The 20,089-nt window shown below is 42.2% G+C and overlaps 2 protein-coding genes across 2 annotated transcripts; one reads left to right on the top strand and one right to left on the bottom strand.

Moving 5' to 3' along the window:
• The first annotated feature begins 226 nt into the window (after positions 1–226).
• Positions 227–13,300, top strand: vwa5b2 (von Willebrand factor A domain containing 5B2). The gene is given in 24 exon segments (XM_038719249.1): positions 227–454; positions 1,218–1,433; positions 2,874–3,099; positions 3,177–3,334; positions 3,621–3,752; positions 3,854–3,865; positions 3,868–3,977; positions 4,074–4,250; positions 4,351–4,461; positions 5,091–5,293; positions 7,336–7,450; positions 8,209–8,394; positions 8,481–8,697; positions 8,782–9,119; positions 9,295–9,507; positions 9,509–9,533; positions 9,626–9,843; positions 9,846–9,975; positions 10,065–10,208; positions 10,718–10,846; positions 10,924–10,974; positions 11,334–11,445; positions 11,868–11,991; positions 12,082–13,300. Coding segments are annotated over 24 exon segments (4,248 nt in total). The 5' UTR covers positions 227–315; the 3' UTR covers positions 12,844–13,300.
• A 57-nt stretch (positions 13,301–13,357) lies between these two features.
• On the bottom strand, positions 13,358–20,086 carry alg3 (ALG3 alpha-1,3- mannosyltransferase). Its single transcript, XM_038719246.1, has 9 exons — positions 19,857–20,086; positions 18,797–18,896; positions 18,546–18,693; positions 17,387–17,547; positions 17,091–17,211; positions 16,780–16,985; positions 14,819–14,895; positions 14,479–14,623; positions 13,358–14,394 (listed from the first exon to the last, which is right to left on the bottom strand). The coding sequence occupies exons 1-9, from the start codon at positions 20,074–20,076 to the stop codon at positions 14,214–14,216; spliced, it is 1,359 nt and encodes a 452-aa protein (XP_038575174.1). The 5' UTR covers positions 20,077–20,086; the 3' UTR covers positions 13,358–14,213.
• Between the last annotated feature and the right edge of the window lie 3 nt (positions 20,087–20,089).

The raw sequence follows: 20,089 nt of genomic DNA, 5'->3' as shown, positions 1-20,089 counted from the left end.
TAAGAGCCCGAGGAGAGGAGATACCTTGGTTACATGTGCGAGAGTTGATGTGTACATACGTACAATATAACTAGATATCTGGCAGGCATATATTATACACAAAAAATGTGAAACCAATGGAATTTTAGAGGCTTTTAATCAATGCAGCAAAAATCAGGTCTGATTGACAAAGATTACAGTGATTGCTCTGTAAATGGAAAATGAGAGAATTTAAATGCACACTCACAAATTCCTCTTCCTGTCTGCTCAGACCATTTCACATTGTGTACCTGTGTTCCTACTAGCAGAGTAGAGGCTTGCTGCTGCCACGAAAAGATGGTGGGACTGAGAAACTGCTCTACATGGGAGCCACTGCTACTCAAGGCTTCCTGCATCAAGTCCTGTGCCAACGGCTGCTCCCTGGGAATCACCGCACACCTTACCTATGCGAATGCTGACATAGAGTCTGTAGAAGGTGAGTAGTGGGATGATACACTCTTAGAACAAGTAATAATCCTAGCAACTGACATCTATCATACTTTTTTTCAGTACAGTCAGAACTATGATACAACGGTACATTTGTAACAGTCCCATTGCAGATTCATTTGGGATAAAGTTTTATTTAAAACTGATAATTGGTAATTGGTTGAAAGTTAGTTACTATAGGAGGGTTGATAGGGCCGATGTAGAGATTATGTGGTTTAGGTGAAATTTGGGTAAGATTCAGAGTGCAAAATTTGGAGAGTTTGGACAGCTGCCAGCTGAAACAGTTACCCTGAATTTGAACTAAAAGTATGTTGAGGACAACTTGGATGACATTTGGCGTTTTTGCTTTCACCAAGAAGAAATTAAAAAGATGATGAGGGAGTTGGAAAAAAGCTCATGGACAAATAGCAAGGAAAACTCGTCAGGGATTTGAAAAAGAATGACTGAAAAGATGAAAATCTACTGAAAGTAATAAAACAGCACTTTAAAAATTCTTTCCAAACTGCTTTGCCAGCGTCTTCGCCATCAATAAATTCATTCTGCAGACACTTGTGTCCAAAGCAGCTACAACAAAGACATTTGACTAAGTCAGAAATTTTGGAGATGGTGACAAAGCAGACCTTTATCATGCTCATACAAAATATCTATTGTACTTGAAAATATGCTACATGATTTGTAGCTGGCTTGCTTTCTCAATTGAAGCAAAAGTCTGAAGTCATTGTTTTGTGTGTCAAACATTTTCGGTCATCTAGGTGTGTTTGTGTACCCTCTCGGGGAAAAGGAAGTTGTGGTGGGCTTTGAGGCTGTGATTGCGGGCCGGTTGGTGGGGGTCCAGATCCAGAGCAGAGGGAAGATTAAAGAGTGCTGTTTGGATTGCTGTCCTGGATCTTGTCTTGAAGGCCACTGTGGGGATGGCCGGGAGTGGGGCTGCTGTGGGAGCTCCAGCCTTGACGTGCAATGCACTAACGGTGAGGAGGGAGGAATGCTTGTGATGAGGTGCCTGCAGTGTATAATTATCTGATTTGATTTCATAAGCTTCAACAAGTAAGAAACTAGATATTCATTCATGTTGAGCATCACATTACCCATTACCTTTTCAGGGCTACCAATGTCCCTCACCTAGCCTACTAATAATTAAGTTATTAAACAGAAATCAACCTAATTCATTTATAGATCCGGAGAACATTAGTCATTAGATCTCTGTCCTATGGATACTCTAGCTTTACAAAACCCGTACTTTGCTTTTGCAATTTGCTAGCGTGGCATTTTTACTATAATGTAGTAGAACTGCAAATCATTTCAACCACTGGCTGAACTGTTGCTGACTGTTGTCTACTGCTGCAATGATTTGGTCTCTGCATGAATACAAATATAGTCACAGCTTCTCTCTCTGTTTTAGCCTCACTGAGGATAGAAAGGACAGATGGGGGAGGCAAATAGAATTGGCTGCCTGCCTAATGGTGAAATGGCACTAACTTAGGACAAACATATATCAACTTGAAGTGCATGGTATTTTATTGGAAAGGGTCGCATCACGTACATAGAGTATTCAAGTAACCCTTTTGCACCTGTAGGTTATTTTAATTTCAAGGCCCAAATTATTTTATATTTGGGACTGTACAAAAATGATTAGGTGGTCAAAAAAGAGGAGGGGAGATTCTTTTGGAAGTCCTAAGAGGCCATACATTCATACATTTTATTTACTCAGTTTCCCGTGGTAATTTTAGGGATAATTTTCTCAAGATAATGAAACTTTGTTTTCCCTAGATAATGACATAATTAATTAAAGATCTCGAGAAAACAAAGAGAAACTCTAGTACAGGGGTTGGCAAGTAAGTTTGGGATTGGGCAAAAGTGGCCTGGTGCCAATTGTCTCGGGAAAACAAAGTTTCATTATCACGAGATCTTGAGAAAATTATCCCAATATCTCGGGAAAACAACATTTGTTATTTCAAAAAAATGACAGAAATAATTCAAGAAATTCATTTAACTTGTTATCACAGGAAAACGGAGTAAATAAAATGAATGAATGTTTGGCCTCTTAGGGCTTCCATAAACTTTTCTAATCCCAAATTTAAATTTTATTTCATTAATTGTTTTTGTGGGATTAAGTTAAGATAATATCTCATCTATTCTACACGTCAGTGAGTACAGGAATTTAATTTACAAATAATTAATGGTAATTAATGTGTGTTTAGGTATTTAACTGTGCGCTCTTTGAAAGAGCTGCCAGTAGAAAAGGTGTCCAACAGACTCAGCATCATATATAGGTTTGATAATGACGTACAATCAGGCATCTGATCTAATTTTTTATAAATTCAAAGATGAGATTCAGTCCCCCACCCTACCACAGTCGCAAATGTCTGAATTGTTTTATGATGTGAGTAACTGATGTATTTCTGCTTTAGGACATCTCATCCTGGACGAAGACCTTGAAAGAACGACCTTCATTGTGGGCACAGGTGTCATTGGTCCCATGGATATAGTATCAGTTGTCATAAGCACCACACTAGAACTCCCCACATTAGAAAATGGAGCAATCCGCATTGTCTACCCCACATTGCTTACCCCGATCGTCACTGGCCAGATGACTCCAAGCAAGAGTGAAAACGGGGGGAAATCTGAAGAAACTGGGTATTTATGTCTTAACTAACTGTGGTAATACTATTTTACCTAGCAATGCTTTTCTAAATACTCTCCATTGCTCTCAGACCAACCAGCTGTTTCGGGGCCACCTCAGGAAAACAAGGCCGGACCCTAGGCTCTGTGCAGCAGTGTGCCCATGCCATCTTCACCAGTCCAGCTGCCAACCTGGCGCCTTACGAACTCAACTTCCAGCTGCTGGTCCGAGGGGCCTGCCTACTGGCTGGTACTGTCTTTCTCCTCAAAATTTTTGATTCAGTGGTTCTTGACTCAGCCATTGGCAAATATTTTAACAGTGGTCAATCTCGTTACAACGTGAAGTTAATGGGTTTACAGAGAGGGCCTGAAGCCAAACAGAGCCAGAAAACACAATCCAGAGAGGATAGACAGAAGAATCTCCTCCACTACTGTGTGCTGGAAAAAGCTAACTCAAATTACTATGTAATATGCATGAATGGTGTTATGAAAACTATTATTTGCTTCTCGTTATTTCTTCATAAACTCATTTGTAGGACTGGAGAGCCCCACTCACGCTCTGAGGGCAGATGCAGACCCCAGTGCCCAAAGTGCCTCTGCTACCTACATCACCTTGGCCCAGGAGCATCCATATGACAGACACATAGAGATCATTCTGCACCTCAGTGGTAAGCAATTGAAAACAGATCCTTATTTTTTATTTTTGTTCCTTGTGTCAGTTTTCCCCTGATATTTGAATGTGTCATTAATTAATAAACCTCTTTCACAGAACCTCACAGCCCGTGGTCATATTAGAGAGAGGCAGGCTCTCGTTCAGCCAGTATGAACAGCAGATCTGTTCCCGCCGTGATTTCATTCGCTGCACCCGCAAAGATTCAGAACCTGAGAGGAGGGTTAGTAGTCACTTGCAGTGCATTTACTACCATATTAACCTTTGATATCTCACATGTGTCCCAAGCTGATATGTTGATGTTCCACTTGGCCCACAGCTGGAGTTTGTGAGGAAGCGATACCACAAGGACATTCTGAGCAGCCCCGTCTTGATGCTCAACTTCTGCCCCGACTTGGTGTGTGAACCGCTGGAGCTGCACAGAGCCACCAGAGAACTGCTGTTCCTTGTCGATCGCAGTGGCAGCATGAGTGGCACCAACATCCATCGCGTAAAGGTGAGCTGCGAGCAGGACAAAAACATACCAATGTAGTTTTTAGATTTAGGCATGTATATTGCCCTAATTCCATCCTGTCCATCCCTCCTTGTTTCCACAGGACGCCATGGTGGTGGCACTGAAGAGCCTCCCTTCTGGCACTATGCTCAACATTGTGGGCTTCGGCACCACCATCAAGCCTCTGTTCCCCTCAAGCAAGCTCTGCGCTGATGTTAGCTTTACCAGTGACCTTGTTAATAGGATTGTCATTAAAAAAATCAAATGTTATTTTTAATTAATTATGAACATGAGTTCAGTGAAAAAAAATACATGGAGCATCATGTTTCCTGAAAGCAGATGTTTTTCAACCACATAGGACTGTCTGTTCTCTTTTGTCTAAACTAATCAGGCAACAGGTCAGTTCCTTGGGTTGCCTTAGTAGCAGAGTATCAGGTTTTATCCAGACCAGGGGCTGCAAGGACAAACAGTCTTTGCACATACTCCCGACCATATGGTGACCTTTCATGCATTTTCACTAAGGCAGGAGAAGTCCTTCCATCTCCTCACCTGTCAGGCATGTTTGTGCCCAGCGTGATTTGAGGTAGTTTTAAAGCAGGTGCTAATGTGTGTATGTTTGCTCTCTCTTTATTAGAGGTGTAGCAATTCAATTCTTTGCTACCCTCACAGGGCAATTGGGGCATCTGATATCAAACAGTGAATTTATCCTGACAACATAGGTGATGTTTGCACAGGCAGCGTCATGCAGTTGGACAGGTGTTGTTGTTGGGTGCTTGCCTCTCCCACCTTTACTGTAGATCTGATAGCATCTTTCCTGTTCTTTCTCTCTTCGTATGCGCACAGGTCACTCTAATGCAGGCATATGAATATGTCCAGCGGATGAGAGCCGACATGCGAGGCACCAACCTTCTGGGAGCGCTGTCCTGGGTGTACCAACAGCCCATGCAGCGCTCATATCCTCGCCAGGTCTTTATCATCACAGATGGATGCATCAGTAATGTGGCTAAGGTGCTGGAACTGGTCCGCAGAAATACATGCGCTGGCAGGTATTTAGCTGAAACATAAAAATCATGTGTGAAGAATGGTACAAAGAGGTATCAAGTGGATATCCAGAATGGGACAAAAACACATATAAATGCACATGGACAATGGACAAACAACTAAACTACGCACAAAAAGTAAGGAAATTTGTGTTTGGTAGATTATGTCTTTGTTGTAACAATGCTTCTTGGCAATAAATCTTATACCATTGTAAAGCCTGATTATTTCCCTTTTAAACAGTGCAACATTTGTAAGGAACATGCATTTGTGGTATGAGCAGCAGCTGAGTATGTGGGAAATTTGCCATATCTTCTCTGACAATGCCTAACAGCTTTCCTTTGCTGTTGCTACTGACTCTTGTTTTGAGCTTCTGGTACCCCCAGGTGCTGACAATCAGGAATCTGACTGAACATGTGGATGACCATGTTCAGCGATGAGTCTGGATTTTGCCTACAGAACTTGGATCTTTGGGTCAAAGTGTGGAGAACACTTTGCTGATTGCTGCACCGACAGAGTAACGTCTTTTGGTGGAGGCAGTGTGATGGTGTGGGGCCGTATCTCCCTCACTCAAAAACGAGGCTTGTCATCGTTGGAGGCAATCTCAATGCAAAGAGATATCAAGATTAAATTCTGCAACTAGTGGCAATCCCATATCTCCACAATCTGGGACCAAACTCTATCCCCAAGATGACAACGCTCGCCCCCACAGAGCATGGTTCATCAGAGACTACCTTCAGAATTTGGGAGTGGAGAGGATGGGATGGCCTGCCAGCAGTCTTAACCTCAACCACACTGAACACTTGTGGGTGCTGTTCATGCCAGAGTGACCAACACAACCATGTTTGCTGACTTGCGACAAATGCTGGTTGAAGAATGGCATGCCATCCCACAACAGTGTGTGACCAGGCTGGTGACCAGCATGAAGAGGAGGTGTCAGGCTGCTGTGGCTGTGTATGGTTCTTCCACACGCTCCTGTTTCTTAAATTAACAAATTGTTAAATTGCCAGTGTGTCCTGTCATCCAATCCACACCAAACAAACGTCAACAGCAAAGAAAAGCTTCTTGGCATTTTCAGAGAAGATTTGGCAAATTTTTCATGGGCAGCTCTGCTGCTCATCCCACAAATGCATGTTCCTTACAAATGTGGCACAGTTTAAAAGGGAAATAATCAGGCTTTCCAATGGTATAGGATTTATTGCCAAGAAGCATTGTTACAATATAGAAATACTCTACCAAACACAAATTTCCTTACTTTTCTATGTAGTTTAATTCACAATGATTTATTCTAAGGCTGTGATGGGACATTAAACATTTAATCACTGTGGGTGACAAGGGAGTGCAGACAATAAATATGAAAGAGACACCATGTGGGGGAGGAAAGAGAGGAAGAGAGACACAGAGAGAAAGGGAGGGGACACAGGCAAACGGCAATCTTGAAGAACTGAGACCAAAGCACCGTGAAAGAAAGAAAAGACAGGGCTGAGGTATTTTTCAGCCCCGCCCAGTAATCCTGTTAAGTGCTCTCCTCTGCAGTAAGAGTCACGCCCCTCTGGTTATCCAGGCCCTTCAGCAATGCACAATAACTCCATTTATCTCTCATTAGTATTCTCCTATTGGAGTGACTTTCTCCACTGTCACAGCCACTCAGACAGACAGCTGTTTTTAGAGACAACACCCAAGTTTTCCGCCTTTCAATTATTTTGTCTCCGGATCCTTTAAAACTCTCAATTAGCCCAAATAACAGTTCTGTGTGATAGATAAGTCCAGATGTTCTCTTTTCCGAGACAAGCCTCTGTCTGTATTTAGGGTTTCACAAATAGATAGTTACATAAGTCAGAGTTGTTGCAAGAGACTGATACTTGATTTGTTCAGACGGTGAACCCATATGACTGAACACATTGTATGTATAGTGCAGGCGATGCATGAAAAGACCCCACACAATAGTAGACAGTGAAGATAATTCTCACATGATAATTGTGGTGTCATAATTTCAATTTCTCTTGGGGCGTGATAACATTTTTATGTATATATTATTTCACCTCTGCAGATGCTTTGGCCTGGGCCTTGGTCCCAGAGCTTGCAGGAGACTCCTGCAGGGCGTTGCCAAACTGACAGGAGGGACTACAGAGCTCTTGGATGATGATGAGCGACTCCAGCCCAAGGTCGGAACCACTGCAGCACTGCCACCTATTTGAGAAAATATGAATTGCAGAACAATTAGAAGCACAATTTTACTTTGAGAGACAAATACAGTACATACAGTGTCAGTACTTCACAGTACTTAATATTATAATAAAATTGTACTTTTTACTCCTCTACATCTATCTGACAGCTATGCTTACTAGTTACTTTACAAATCAAGATGTTACATTAAAAAACATAGTTTATACAATACAATACATACCAGTGGTTCAGATGGTTTCATTTAAATAAATGTGAGATGAAATGATCCAATAAAAAATAATAAATCAAATATAACTCCCAGAATTATCTTGTGACCCTTTGGAGGGGCCGAGTCCGACTCACAAGGTTGAGAAGTGCTGAACTAAAGGACTAAACTACCTAACTTTATAAAAAGTAATTAAAACTAGCTCTACTTCTACCAACTATATATTTGTAGTACACACTGATGAATCAGTATTAACTACCAGTAATAACAGAATTAACAGAATAATATGAGTCACAGGGGCCATTTCTTCAGAACTTCAGAAGCACTTTTGATACTTTAACTACATTTTGATGTTAATACTTCTGTACTTAATGCAAGACTTCTATTTGTAATGGAGGGTTTTTACATTAATGTGTTGGTACTTTTAACTTAGTAAAGAATCTGATTACTTCTTCCAAAACTGGCCTCTAATCAGTCAAATAAGTTGTAAAGGCTTGATTTAGAAATATTGTTACCACTCTATCTCCTCAGTTAATCAAGTCTCTGAAAAAGGCCTTTGAACCTGTGCTGACTGACGTGCGGATTGATTGGTACCTGCCAGAAAACATGGAGGCCTTTCTTTCACCCAGTGAAATCCCTCCTCTCTACCCTGGGAATCGTCTAATTGGATATTGCACTCTATACGATATGAAGAATTTCAAAGCAAAAAAGACAGAGGTACACATCTCTACATTCTTTTATCAAGTTCATTTGTGTGTGTCTGCAAAGGAAAATGTATCTAATATCACTGTCTTATTTTATAGTCTCAAGGACGGGGCGATAAAGGTGTGCATCTTGGTTCCACTGGTTCAGTTTTTGGCCAATCAAATGACGAGCTTTCACCTCCTCCTGCCTCCGAGTTAATGCCTGTGGTGACAAGTGCAGATGGCACCGACTTGGATGAGGCACTGAGGGAGATTTCCAGAGAAATCTCCTCTGAGTTCTCCTGTGCCAAAAACACAGACCCTGGCACCAGCCCAGGTCGGTCACTTGTCAGTGTATCTCATAGTGAACTCCTGGTAGATATGAATGGTAAATCTAACATATAGCTTTTATCCGCTGTAGGAGTGGAGTTAGACTGGTCCAGTGACGTGAGGAGGAGGATCCAGGAGAGCTCTTATATCCAGGAGCAGTATGTCCTTACTCGCTGCTCCCTCAGTAGTGAGCGGAGTCTACAAACACAGTCCCACTCACACATCCACGCCTCGTCCAACTCTGACTCTGCGGGTGGGGTCTTTCTGCCAGACCCTCACTCCTGTGGTTCAGTGCTGGACACGGGGTCGCTACCCCAAGGTCTTGAAAAGATGCCCCCTCCAGAACAGAGATCATCCCTGTCTCGCTGGGCAGACCCTGTGTGGCAGCAAAACCTCTCAGTGGAAACTCCTGATAACAGGGCAGAAAAGGTGAGCTTAAGTAGGCACACCACAGAAGTACATTACAGGAGTTCATTACTCCTGAAAAAGTACAAATAGATAACCCTAAGCTCTTTTAATTTTAGACATGTTGTTACAGAAAAAAATAAAACTAGCAGTCTAACCTACTTTTTGAACCTGTTTGATTTTCCCTCTTTACATCCAGAATGGGTGTGTGGATGGAGGTGAGGAGTCTCGTAGGAGACATAAAGCACTGGCCCGTTCAACCATGGCAGCACGGAGTTTCTCGTCCCCCCAGGGTGAGCTGGAGATGCATCGCCTGAGGAGAGCTCTGGAGAGGGTCTCTTTCGACCAAACACTGGGAGGGAGGCTGGATGAAAGCGATGGAGAGATGAAGCCCCCCATCAAGAGGGACACTATCCCGCAGAAGCCTCACTGACTCCAGTAAAGCTATAGTACTAAGAAAAGCAGGATTGCCCTTCCTATTTTGCCTCCAAGAAATTTTTATCTCTCTCTTTCTCACTCTGACCCCTTAGACGGACTCCTATTCCCTGCCTCTCCTCTGGACTGGGACAGCTTCACAGACCCGGAGTACCTCTTTACCGCTATTCCACCGGAGGATCCCCCGCCAGGTCAGTGTCGCTCACTCATTCACGGTCTGCTGAGAGGCAGACCTGTCTCCTGGGAGGTCACGGTGGACCTGGCGCACCTCTGGACCCCTGAGGGCCAGGATACACACCTGGAGTTGATGGATGTGGAGGAGGAAAAGGGGGGCGAGAAGGAAGAGGACGGGAGCCGTGGGAGGAGATCATTCACCAACTCACTGCTCGCTCAGTCATAAGGGACTTTGAGAAAATGGCAGAGAAGGAGAGCGATTTTGGACATGGTGAGGCTTAACTGCTTATCTCACTAATTGATTGACAGTTATCTTAAGTAATACGGTACACGTACTGTCTACCCCTCACTGTTTCTTAGGTTCAGCTAAGCGATATCGTATGAAGGCTATCCAGACCAGTAAGCACTGTAATATCATCTGCATGTACACAGCCTTCACTACCACTGATAACAACTCTAATAAAGGCTTGGCAGACAGCATGGAGCTCCACACAGAAACTGCAGGTTTGGCTTACTACCAACTCATACTCACAAATTTTATTTAATTAAGTTTAGTTTAGTTGTCATGAGGGGTAGCCTACTGTATCCAGCCAGTGAAAATAATGTCTGACAAAATTTTAGGTTGGGAACTTGCGTTTGAAAGATGTTGCATCCACTCGGGCAGGGAGGGTCGAGTGAAAGATACAATTGAGTTGTGTTGAATTATGATAATTGTAGGATTTAGTGGTTTTTTGTATGTGACCCACAGTTTGAATTAAGTGTCAGCATATCTCAGCCACTGCTGTTTCATTTTTGACCATTGATCAATTTTAAATCTGTTTCCTATGATTCTCCCAAATTAATGAAAGTGCAATGCTAAATGACTTTAATATTTATTTCTATGGGGATAAGTACATAGTTTCAACCAGCACCACATACACTATAACTTTAATAGTTTGCAATGCTCCTGCGTACAATCTGTTAACACTTTAGTCTGTGTGTGTGTGTGTGTGTGTGTGTGTGTGCGTGTTTAGGGGTGCATTTGGGTAACAGGCGGAGTTCCCAGTCAGGTAGTCGCAGGCAGAGGGCCTATTCTGTCGGTTTGGGCAGACGGCGCGCCAGCAGAGATGGTGAAGAGACTGAGGACACCTGGAACTCTACAGGTAGACAGACTGAATGATTCCATCACCAATTTCTGTTGCCAACACTTTAGGTCATCAACAATCTTTGTATCTCTCAGACAGAGATGACACCCCTGCCTCACCCTGTAGCCTTACATCCTGGGACTCTAGTAAGTATTGCTGTTGACTCGATCAGTGATTCAGGTGTCAGTGTAGTGTCAATGTTAGAGGCATCCGACCAGAAAGACAGTTCAAAACTCAGGGTGAGTCTGAATGGACGGAGAGAAGCACAGCTGCTCTCCCCTGACTTGAATATACACATCAGCAACCCCAATACAATGGATTTTTTGTGATGCTCACATTAAAATGTCTTCTATAGCAGCATTTCTTTCCAGAAATGTATTAAGTCATTCTACTAATGTCACGTACAGGGTGAAATGACCATTTAAACACAGTAAGGAAACATCTCTTTATCACTGTGCTGATGAAACAATAATGTTTAATGTTTTGTTCCATGCTGCTGTCTCAGGTGTAGGGGGCAGTGCCTACTCTGCCACAGCCCCAGCGCTAACAGGTGCCACATGCACTCGTTCACAGCGATCTATCGAGAGCAAGTCAATGGAGAGCTTCTTTGGCGCCAGGTTAGACTTTTTACATTAAATTATTTTTTTTATAATTAGTTTTTAGTTCTTGTGAATTACACTGCAAAGGGGATCGACTAAAAACGTTAATGCCGAGCAGAAAAGGACTGAAACATTAAAGTAACTAAATGATCTTGGGAGACCTTCTGGAAAAGAGATTCTGTATTAGATGAAGTGCAATTTAGGAGAGTTTGTATGTGTCCATCAAACCCCTGCTGATTAGTTTTAATGTGTGATGCTGTGTCTTCCCTAAAGCACTCTGTTTGTTTGGCTTACTATGTTTGCATTTTTGAGACTGCTCCCTTTGGCTTATTGTTTATTTGGAGATTAAGCCCCTTTCTAAGAGGGGTGTATATTATGTCTACATCCAAATGTATAGATATTCAAATGCCAAAACACCCACCTCTTTTTATGCATTTTAGATTTCCTCTGGGCATACTCAGGTCCTCTGTTTCATCAGGAAAGCAGGTTCCTCTCAAGTCCCACTGTCTGTCTGCTGAGACTGAGAAACACCCTGAAACCGAAGCTCCAGACTACCTGTCCCTGGTGAGCAGACACTTACAACATATATACTTAAGTAAGTACTTATTAGAGTGTATACACATTTACTCATTTGTCTGTATGGTGTCTAATCAGGTGCGGCTGCAGCTGGCATCAGGTGCTTTTCTCATGACAGAAAGCTACTCGGACTGTGTCCAGATCCCCCTGGACCGCCTGAAGAGGGCATCACCCTACAGCCTCCACCGCCGCAGTCTCAGCCCGCCCTTCCGCTGCACATCTCCCAGTGCTCCATCTTTATCCACCTCCACCAAGCCTCCCGGTGTTCCCACTAGTCACCACGTTACCTTTTCTCCTTCTTCATGCTCCTTCGCCAAACCAACTGCACCTCCTTTCCACCACACTCCAGATGACACTCCCTTGATGCTGGAACCAAGGGTTCGCCGCAGACACCTGTCTGACCGAGACCCTGTCACCTCACCCCCTGATCTTCCCAGCTCGGAGGAGGGCTCCCTGGAGCTATCTGTAGGTCCCTCTCAGAGCCAGAGCCACGGCCAGGCAGATAGTGGTCGCGGATCAGAGACAGATGTATGTGAAAGCTCTTCAGTAGACCCAGCAGACCTACAGGGTAGCAGCAAGTTGGCTCAAGAGGACCTGGAGGGGTCCAGCTGGGCCACAGCTGTGGCCCTAGCCTGGCTTGAGCACCGCTGTGCTGGCTACTTCATGGAGTGGGAGCTGGTGGCAGCAAAAGCAGACTTCTGGCTGCGCTGTCAGGAGCTGCCTGAGGGAGTGGACCTGGCGGGGCTGAAGGGAGCCGCCAGACAGCTCTTCCTGCTGCTACGCCACTGGGATGAGAACATCAAGCTAAACATGCTATGTTATAATCCCAATAATATGTGAGACAGTGATCACTGATTTGCATTCTCACTTGTTACCAATGATAATGACTCCTAAGAAGCAACACCTTTACATGGAAAAGTAAATCCTGTATTTTATCTGCAGGACTAATCCCGTAACCAGTGCCAAGTTTCTAGAATTAAGTTGCACATGAAACATTTTACTGTTGTAAGACTTTATATTTATGTAACAAGAATACCCTTTACATGACATAAACCAAGTGGCCTTTTATTAGAAGTATGCTTTATGCAATCACAAGAATGCCTTGACCATATGAATGGGCTTATTGTAGTCTATATGTAGTCAGTATAATGTATTACTTTGCCAAATGTATAACCAGTCAGTCAGCGTTGAATGGCAATGATTTTGATCAACAGGATGAGTATTTGATAAACTAATGACATATTGCTTTAAATAATTAAATTATTGTTTTGCGAAAATAAAAGCATAGTGGAATTAAGCCATTTGTTGAAGTGTGTAACAAAAAAATATACATGAAGAAAAAAACAGCATCAAATTTAAGTGGCATCTGTTTAATATAAAAGGTCACACATGACTGCTGCATCACTCTACTGCACATTTTTCACATTAATTCTACTTATGTGCTTTTGAGTATAGTGCGCCACTCACCACGGATGATGAATCAATTAAGTGACAAATCAGACATGATTGTCAACAGCTTAGTTTTACACATTTGTGTAACATTTTAACTTCTTTAACTTCTTGTATTGGAGAATACTGCAGCTGCTGTGGCAAGTGGAAATGCCACAGACCAATGCCTGACATGCAACTGATTTAAATCTTTGGGTGCTACGTTCTACATCGTCATATTAATGCTTTCTTTAATATATTGCCTTCTTAATACAACATACAAGATAATGTGTGCACCAGGTTTTGGATTAGATCAGATCACCAAACAAACAAAAAATAATATTAGGCCAGTTGAAATATGGATAGAGTGCGCTTTTAACATACTAGGTTGAAACATAGGCTATGTAACATATTTTTTTCAAAATAGCATAACATTCACAATTTCCTCCTAGCACTCTACTCCACTCTTCCTATTGTGAATCTGAAAATGAAACCTGAGAATATTTTCTTCCTTTTTTCATCTTTTCAACTGCAGGGGACTATTACATGCCATTTCATCATGTAGGTATCTGTCTGCAGACTGCACCCACATGTTAGCTTCCTTCACTTTTAGCAGTGAGCTGATGAGAAGCAACAAATGGCTCCTTGTATTCACTTAGAAACAGTCCATCCCAGTGGCCTCCCTCTGCACCGGTGTTGTGAGGATCAAAGAGAGGAGGAGGATGGATGCTTTATGCAGCTGATTAGTCTAAATATGGCGTCCGGTCCGATCAGGCTGTGGCTCACTGGCGTTTGTCCTTAACAGGTGTATCTTGTTGTGCTCCTGCTGGGGCTGAAGGTGGGGGCGGAGCCAGCCATAGACAGAGAAGGATGATGACATGACAGACGTGAAGTGCGGCTGAGCTGCTGTTAGTAGAGGGGTAGGTGTTCCATGAAAGCTCGATCAGACCCAGGATCAGGACTCTGAATGCAAGGACAAAACATTGCTCTAGGTTTATAACTAATCAAAATTGGAACTTATGGTTTAGTAATCAAACTCTGTCTTACCTGAGCAGGTGGGCCAGCTTCTTGACCCCTCCACTCCAGAGCAGGTAAGGCAGCGTGTGGAAGTACCAGACGTAGAACTGGTAGTGCAACGAACGGCTAAAGCACATGCCAATGAAGTTAGAGGTGAACAAAATCAGCACTATCTGTGAGTATCTGTTAAGGTTTGACACAAAAGCCAGTGAATACTAGGAATGTCATTCGTTTACTCTCAGACATGTTTAGCCAATTTATATTTGACACATAGCAGTAGAAATAATAGTGTTGCTGACAATCCTAATTTATCCTTTAAAGGAACAATATTCTACAGATAGGAATAGATTCAAAGAGAACAGAAGGATATGATCAACAGTGTTTTTCTGAGCAGGGATCTTCCTTTTGCCTGGCTCCTTGAGTAGTTCCAAGATAGTTTCTCCTGGCCTGTAGGAGAAAATATTTACTTTTTATTCAAAAATAATTATAATTCCACCTCTGACTGACTATAAGCAGTATAGCAGATGTTAACACCTTCCTTAACTGTAAAAAGTCAGTTTTGTGAAAAGCTGTGATTGATGCCAAAATGCATCTTCATTTTTATATGCCTTAGAGGGTAATTTTTGTATTTTTCAACCTGGAACTTATTTTCCAGTGATTTTGTGTCTATATGACTAATTGGGACAACATTTTTTGATATTGGTCCAGTATTGTGTAAGCGTGCTGCAGTTAACAGCAGCGAAACAGATCTGCGAAGTATTCATCGAGGGCATCTGCAGCTCATCAAAGTATGTCCACTAAAGTGCTTGTTTTTGCCACAGACAGGCTCACGCTGTTTTTACAAGTGTCTGACAACATTTTGGAAAAGATCCCTACAGAGACAGACCTTTTAAGAGTAAAGCCAAAGCCATCAGACTCCATTGAAAAAAACTCCAGTAATTTTACCTTGAAAAACACGCAGAACCTAACCCTTAATCATGGTGCTGGTATACCACTGCCTTGGTCAGTTAGTTTGTGTTATTGTGTGAATTGATGTTTTAAAGGGTGAAAAACACTAACACAAACTAACCGATCGAGGCAGTGATGAACCAGAGAGTCTCTAATATTTTTGTGAAGAGAGTCTGGTAGCTTTGATGAGAGCGATATAGCAACTGGTTAACCAAAAAAGGATCTTACTCTTTAAAAGGTGCATCTCTGGGGGTATCGTTTCCAGAATGTTGTCAGACACCAATATTAAGCACGTCAGTTGCAAAAACAAGCACCTTAGTGGACATACTTTGACAGGGCACAATTGATCCCTCGCTAAGCCACGCCACAGGCGGCTGGCCAATCACAGCGCAGTATAGGACTGCAACTGAGGTCCGACACTTTCATGGCTGCGCTCCACTGACTCTAATGTAAAATGAGTCATTTTCTAGCTTTCTTCTGCCATATTTTTCCAACATATGGTCAAACACTGTTCCTGGGGCACTTGTAATAGTTACAGTCGCTACCCAGAGAGGTTGAAAGGAGAAGTACGATTTATTCCCTTTCCAATACCTAAAACAAATACAGAAAAATGTGGGCTGTGGATTGTTCCTAATGTAGTGTTGGCTAACACTAGCTAACTTACTACTGAATGTAACGTTATAAAGCCCTACTGTTCTGCTTTGTAATGATTGTAATAGTGAACAGAGACCTACACAGCTGTACAGAAACATCCTTAATATCGTTGTCCTCTTTCTCAATAGTCAGGTGATATGGTGGTTCACTTTTACTCTGTGATCAGTAGGCTCAAGCTTCTATCATTATTTTCTTTTATGTCAGTTTGACAGCCCGAATACAACCTTCAAATGCACAATGCAGCTGCAAACTGTCTGCTTCTTTTTGAGATCGTTTTTTCCAAATAATTTGACAATATTTCTCCGGGGAGTGCAGTAATAAACAAAAGTCCGTCAGGTCTGACAGTTTGTCCTACTTAGCCACAATAACTACAGGGGGCGTGGCTTAGCGAAGTATCAATTGCCTGCTAGGTTACGTTGCAGGCCTCTTTCACTGCTGCTGACTGCAGTACACTCCCCCATATTGGACCAATTTCAAAAAATGTTGTCCCAATTAGTCATGTAGTCACAAAAAAATGGGAAAATAGGGTCCTGGTTGAAAAATTCCAAGTTATCCTTTAAGGTTTTCAGCAGAATACAGAGGCAGGCTCCATGAAATCAACTACTGACTAAGCAAACACCTGTGGTGTTGTCGAATAAAAACTGGCATGATTTAAAGCCCTGAATTATTCCCGCTCTTCTCCAGTTATAATGCCAACAGTAACCTTGGCACAGTCAAAGTCAGTCTCACCTTTTCCAACGGCGGAGAGCAAACACCAGCAGGGTGAGCAGGTGGGCAGCCAGCAGGAGTAAGTGGAAGTACCGATTCAAGAAGAGCCATTCTGGCAGGAAGCGCCAGTTGACCGTCCACTTGAACATAAACTGACGGCCAAGATCAAACGCCCGGCTCAGATAACCAACAGGATTCTCCAGGAGGAAAGGCAGACCCAGCAAAAGCTACGACATCAAGACAGATTAATTTAGAAATGATGCTTGGCAATCCTTAACAACATTACAAAATGCAAAACTGTGCCTGTCTTTATGTTATTGAGGATATTTTACCTGTATTCCTGCACACAAAGAAAGTTTGGGGATTGTCCTGATTAGACCAAACTCAGACACGAGGAGGAAAAGTAGTCCGGGAGCAAAAAGAAGCACATTCATTTTCACAGACACTGCTAAACTGTCAGAAAGAGAGGAAGATTAAGTTGTAATTTAATCTTGTCACGTATGGTCCACACTTGGCAAAAAAATAATTCTAAGATTCACAAAGAAACGTAGATACATATTCCTCTTTGTGAACAGAGAAAGGCACTACATTAAAAGCTGCAGTGTGCTGTTAAGGAGTCCACACTTGCCTATAAAGGCCGCAGCCCAGGATCCAGTATTCATCTATGAAGAGGTTGACAGCTGCAAACAGCAGCATCATGGCCACAGGATCATTAAAGAGACGCAGCACGAAGATGGAGTGAATTCGATAAGAAGCACAACACACAAAGAAGAACACATAGGGAGGAACCTGGAAAAAGTAAAAGAAATAAACAAATACAATTATGGCAACAAGGGAAATTACACTATATTTTACTTTATACATAACTTTACTATATAACTATTAGGAAATGACATACACCACAGCCATATGTACAGTACATTCAAGTTTAAACGTGTCCCAAGAACTACAGAGCAAGAGTTTCACACAAACTCAATGGCTTCACAATAAACAAAATTTAAAAACCTTAGAAACGTTGAAAGTGTTTCAGTGTTTGAAAGATTGAAATATAATTTAAAAAGTTTTAAAGGCTTGCATAATATTTCTATTGGCTGAAAAGTCTCTGCAACCATTATTTTGTATTTTAGTATTCCTAAACTCAGCTCTGAAAGAACAGCCTTGCAAATGTACATCTGCAAAAGAGTCACAAATAAAGATACGCCGTTCCGAAACTCCATCGATCCATCGTCAACTGCTTATCCTGCGTACAGGGTCGCGGGGGGATGGAGCCAATCCAAGCTGACATCGGGCGAAAGGCGGGGCACACCCTGGACAGGTTGCCAATCCATCGCAGGGCCACACATAGACAAACAACGAGTCACACTCACACCTAAGGACAATCAACCTAGTCCGCATGTCTTTGGACGGTGGGAGGAAGCTGGAGCACCCGGAGAGACCCCAGCAGACACAGGGAGAACATTCAAACTCCACACAGAAAGGGCAGCCAGGGTTTGAACCCCAGCCACATCGCTATCCACCGGACCACCGTGCCGCCCTCCGAAACTCCAGTTTCAACGTTTTAAAACTTTCCCCCCCAAAATATGTGAACCAGTTTTCAGATCACCATTAACAAGGTTTAAACCTGGAAAACAAACTAATAAACTGGGAGAACAGTGACAAATTTAAAACTCTGAAAATGTTGCTTCTATTTTGATTTTTTTCATCCCATACTTTATGAGCATTAGAAACTGAACACTGCAGTTTTATAACGCCACTTGGTAAATAAGGCTTTTGTCACACAGACTGACCTTCTTAGTGCGGTAGTATATCCTGAAGACTAGCAGCAGTGTGATAAGGTAGAAAACAGCAAAGAGGTACTGGCCCAGACGGATATTCACCCCATGGCTGGTGATGTAGTAGAGAGCTGTGAAGAAGTAGACAAAGCCAGCTGGATACCTGCAACAAGACGGTCCCAGTTTATCCTCCATTCTCGCACTGAAAACTACTTCTAATTATAGGCTGGAGAGACCTACGACCACTAAAATCCTTTGAAACTCACACCAAGGGGCCGGTGTCTCCTTTAAGCTGGGTATAGTCGTAGGTACCATTGATGACTCCCTCTACTTCATCCATGTAGGCTTTCCAGTCTATCTCAGTGTCTGCAATAAAGAACATAGATCAGTGATCACGAATGATGGGTAATCATGTCATGTCACTGTTGGTGCAGTAATTATTCCTATTATAAACATAATCCATTGTTCTGCTGCCTGTACATTTTACAATCATGACAAATTACCATCGCAACTTCTCTGGAACCAAAGTGTCCTGTAATTAAAAAACAAAAACCCAAAAACACTTCATCTTTTGATATGAAACCTGGAAAAAAAACAACTCTTTACATTTGTGAATCTGTAACTGGCAAATTATTGATAGTTAAAACAATAATTTGCTTTTGTCTGTAAATCTACTTTTCATCCACTAACTGTTTCAGAAATAAAATAAGTAGCCATTTCATAAATGATTAATCATTTTAGTCAGTAATCAAGCAAAAAAAAAGTCACACTTGACTGGCTTCACCTTCATAACTGAATATTTGCTGGTTTCCTTTGTTACATAAATGTAAATTGAATCGCTTTACGATTTGGACTGTTATAAGACAAACCCTGAAGACTTCACCTGGGCTTTGGAAAATGTCACTACTTTCTGTCATTTTATAGAATAAACAATTATTTGACTACTCAAAAAACAATAGAAATATTAATTGCAGCCCTACATTAGACAAGTAGACTTGTCAAAATAAACAATGTCACACTAATGATTAAAATATATGGATAACGTTATCAGTGAGCAATTATTATCATGCCTCCCGAAGTTTACATTGTTGTAAATAAAAATAATGTTTTTAACTGCATAAAGTTTGAGGCTAGCAGTTTCTGAATGTCATTTAACACTAGAGCAGAACAGGCGATTGTATAATGGTCATGGTAGGACAGTAAATTCCCTTTGACAGGTGGTAGTGTAACTTAGCAGGTTTGCTAACGCTAGTTACTTAGCATTCAGATACGTTCAAAGTAATGACAAAACACCACAGCCTGCTAACTAGCTGCGCAGCTACTTACATGCTACTTTTTGTATGACCCACACATTGATCCCGATCTCCAGCAACCACAAAACTGAAACGACTAGTAACGTGTATTCCGTCTTGAACAGGACCAAATGTTTGTCCTCCCACAGTGTGTGAAGTTTCCCCCACAGTGGGGAGTGGGGACTTGGAGATTTTCTCCGCGCACCTCCTGCCATCTCTGCGGCATAGAGACATGGAGAGGCCCCAACTGACATGCGCTGTTATACG

This window comes from Micropterus salmoides, unplaced genomic scaffold (genome assembly GCF_014851395.1).
Source record: "Micropterus salmoides isolate LMB-PRFRI ecotype aquatic unplaced genomic scaffold, ASM1485139v1 Ms_hic_scaffold_14, whole genome shotgun sequence".
NCBI classification, from domain to species: domain Eukaryota; kingdom Metazoa; phylum Chordata; class Actinopteri; order Centrarchiformes; family Centrarchidae; genus Micropterus; species Micropterus salmoides.
The sequence above is the reverse complement of the archived record's forward strand: the minus strand, read 5'-3'. Positions and strand labels throughout refer to the sequence as shown.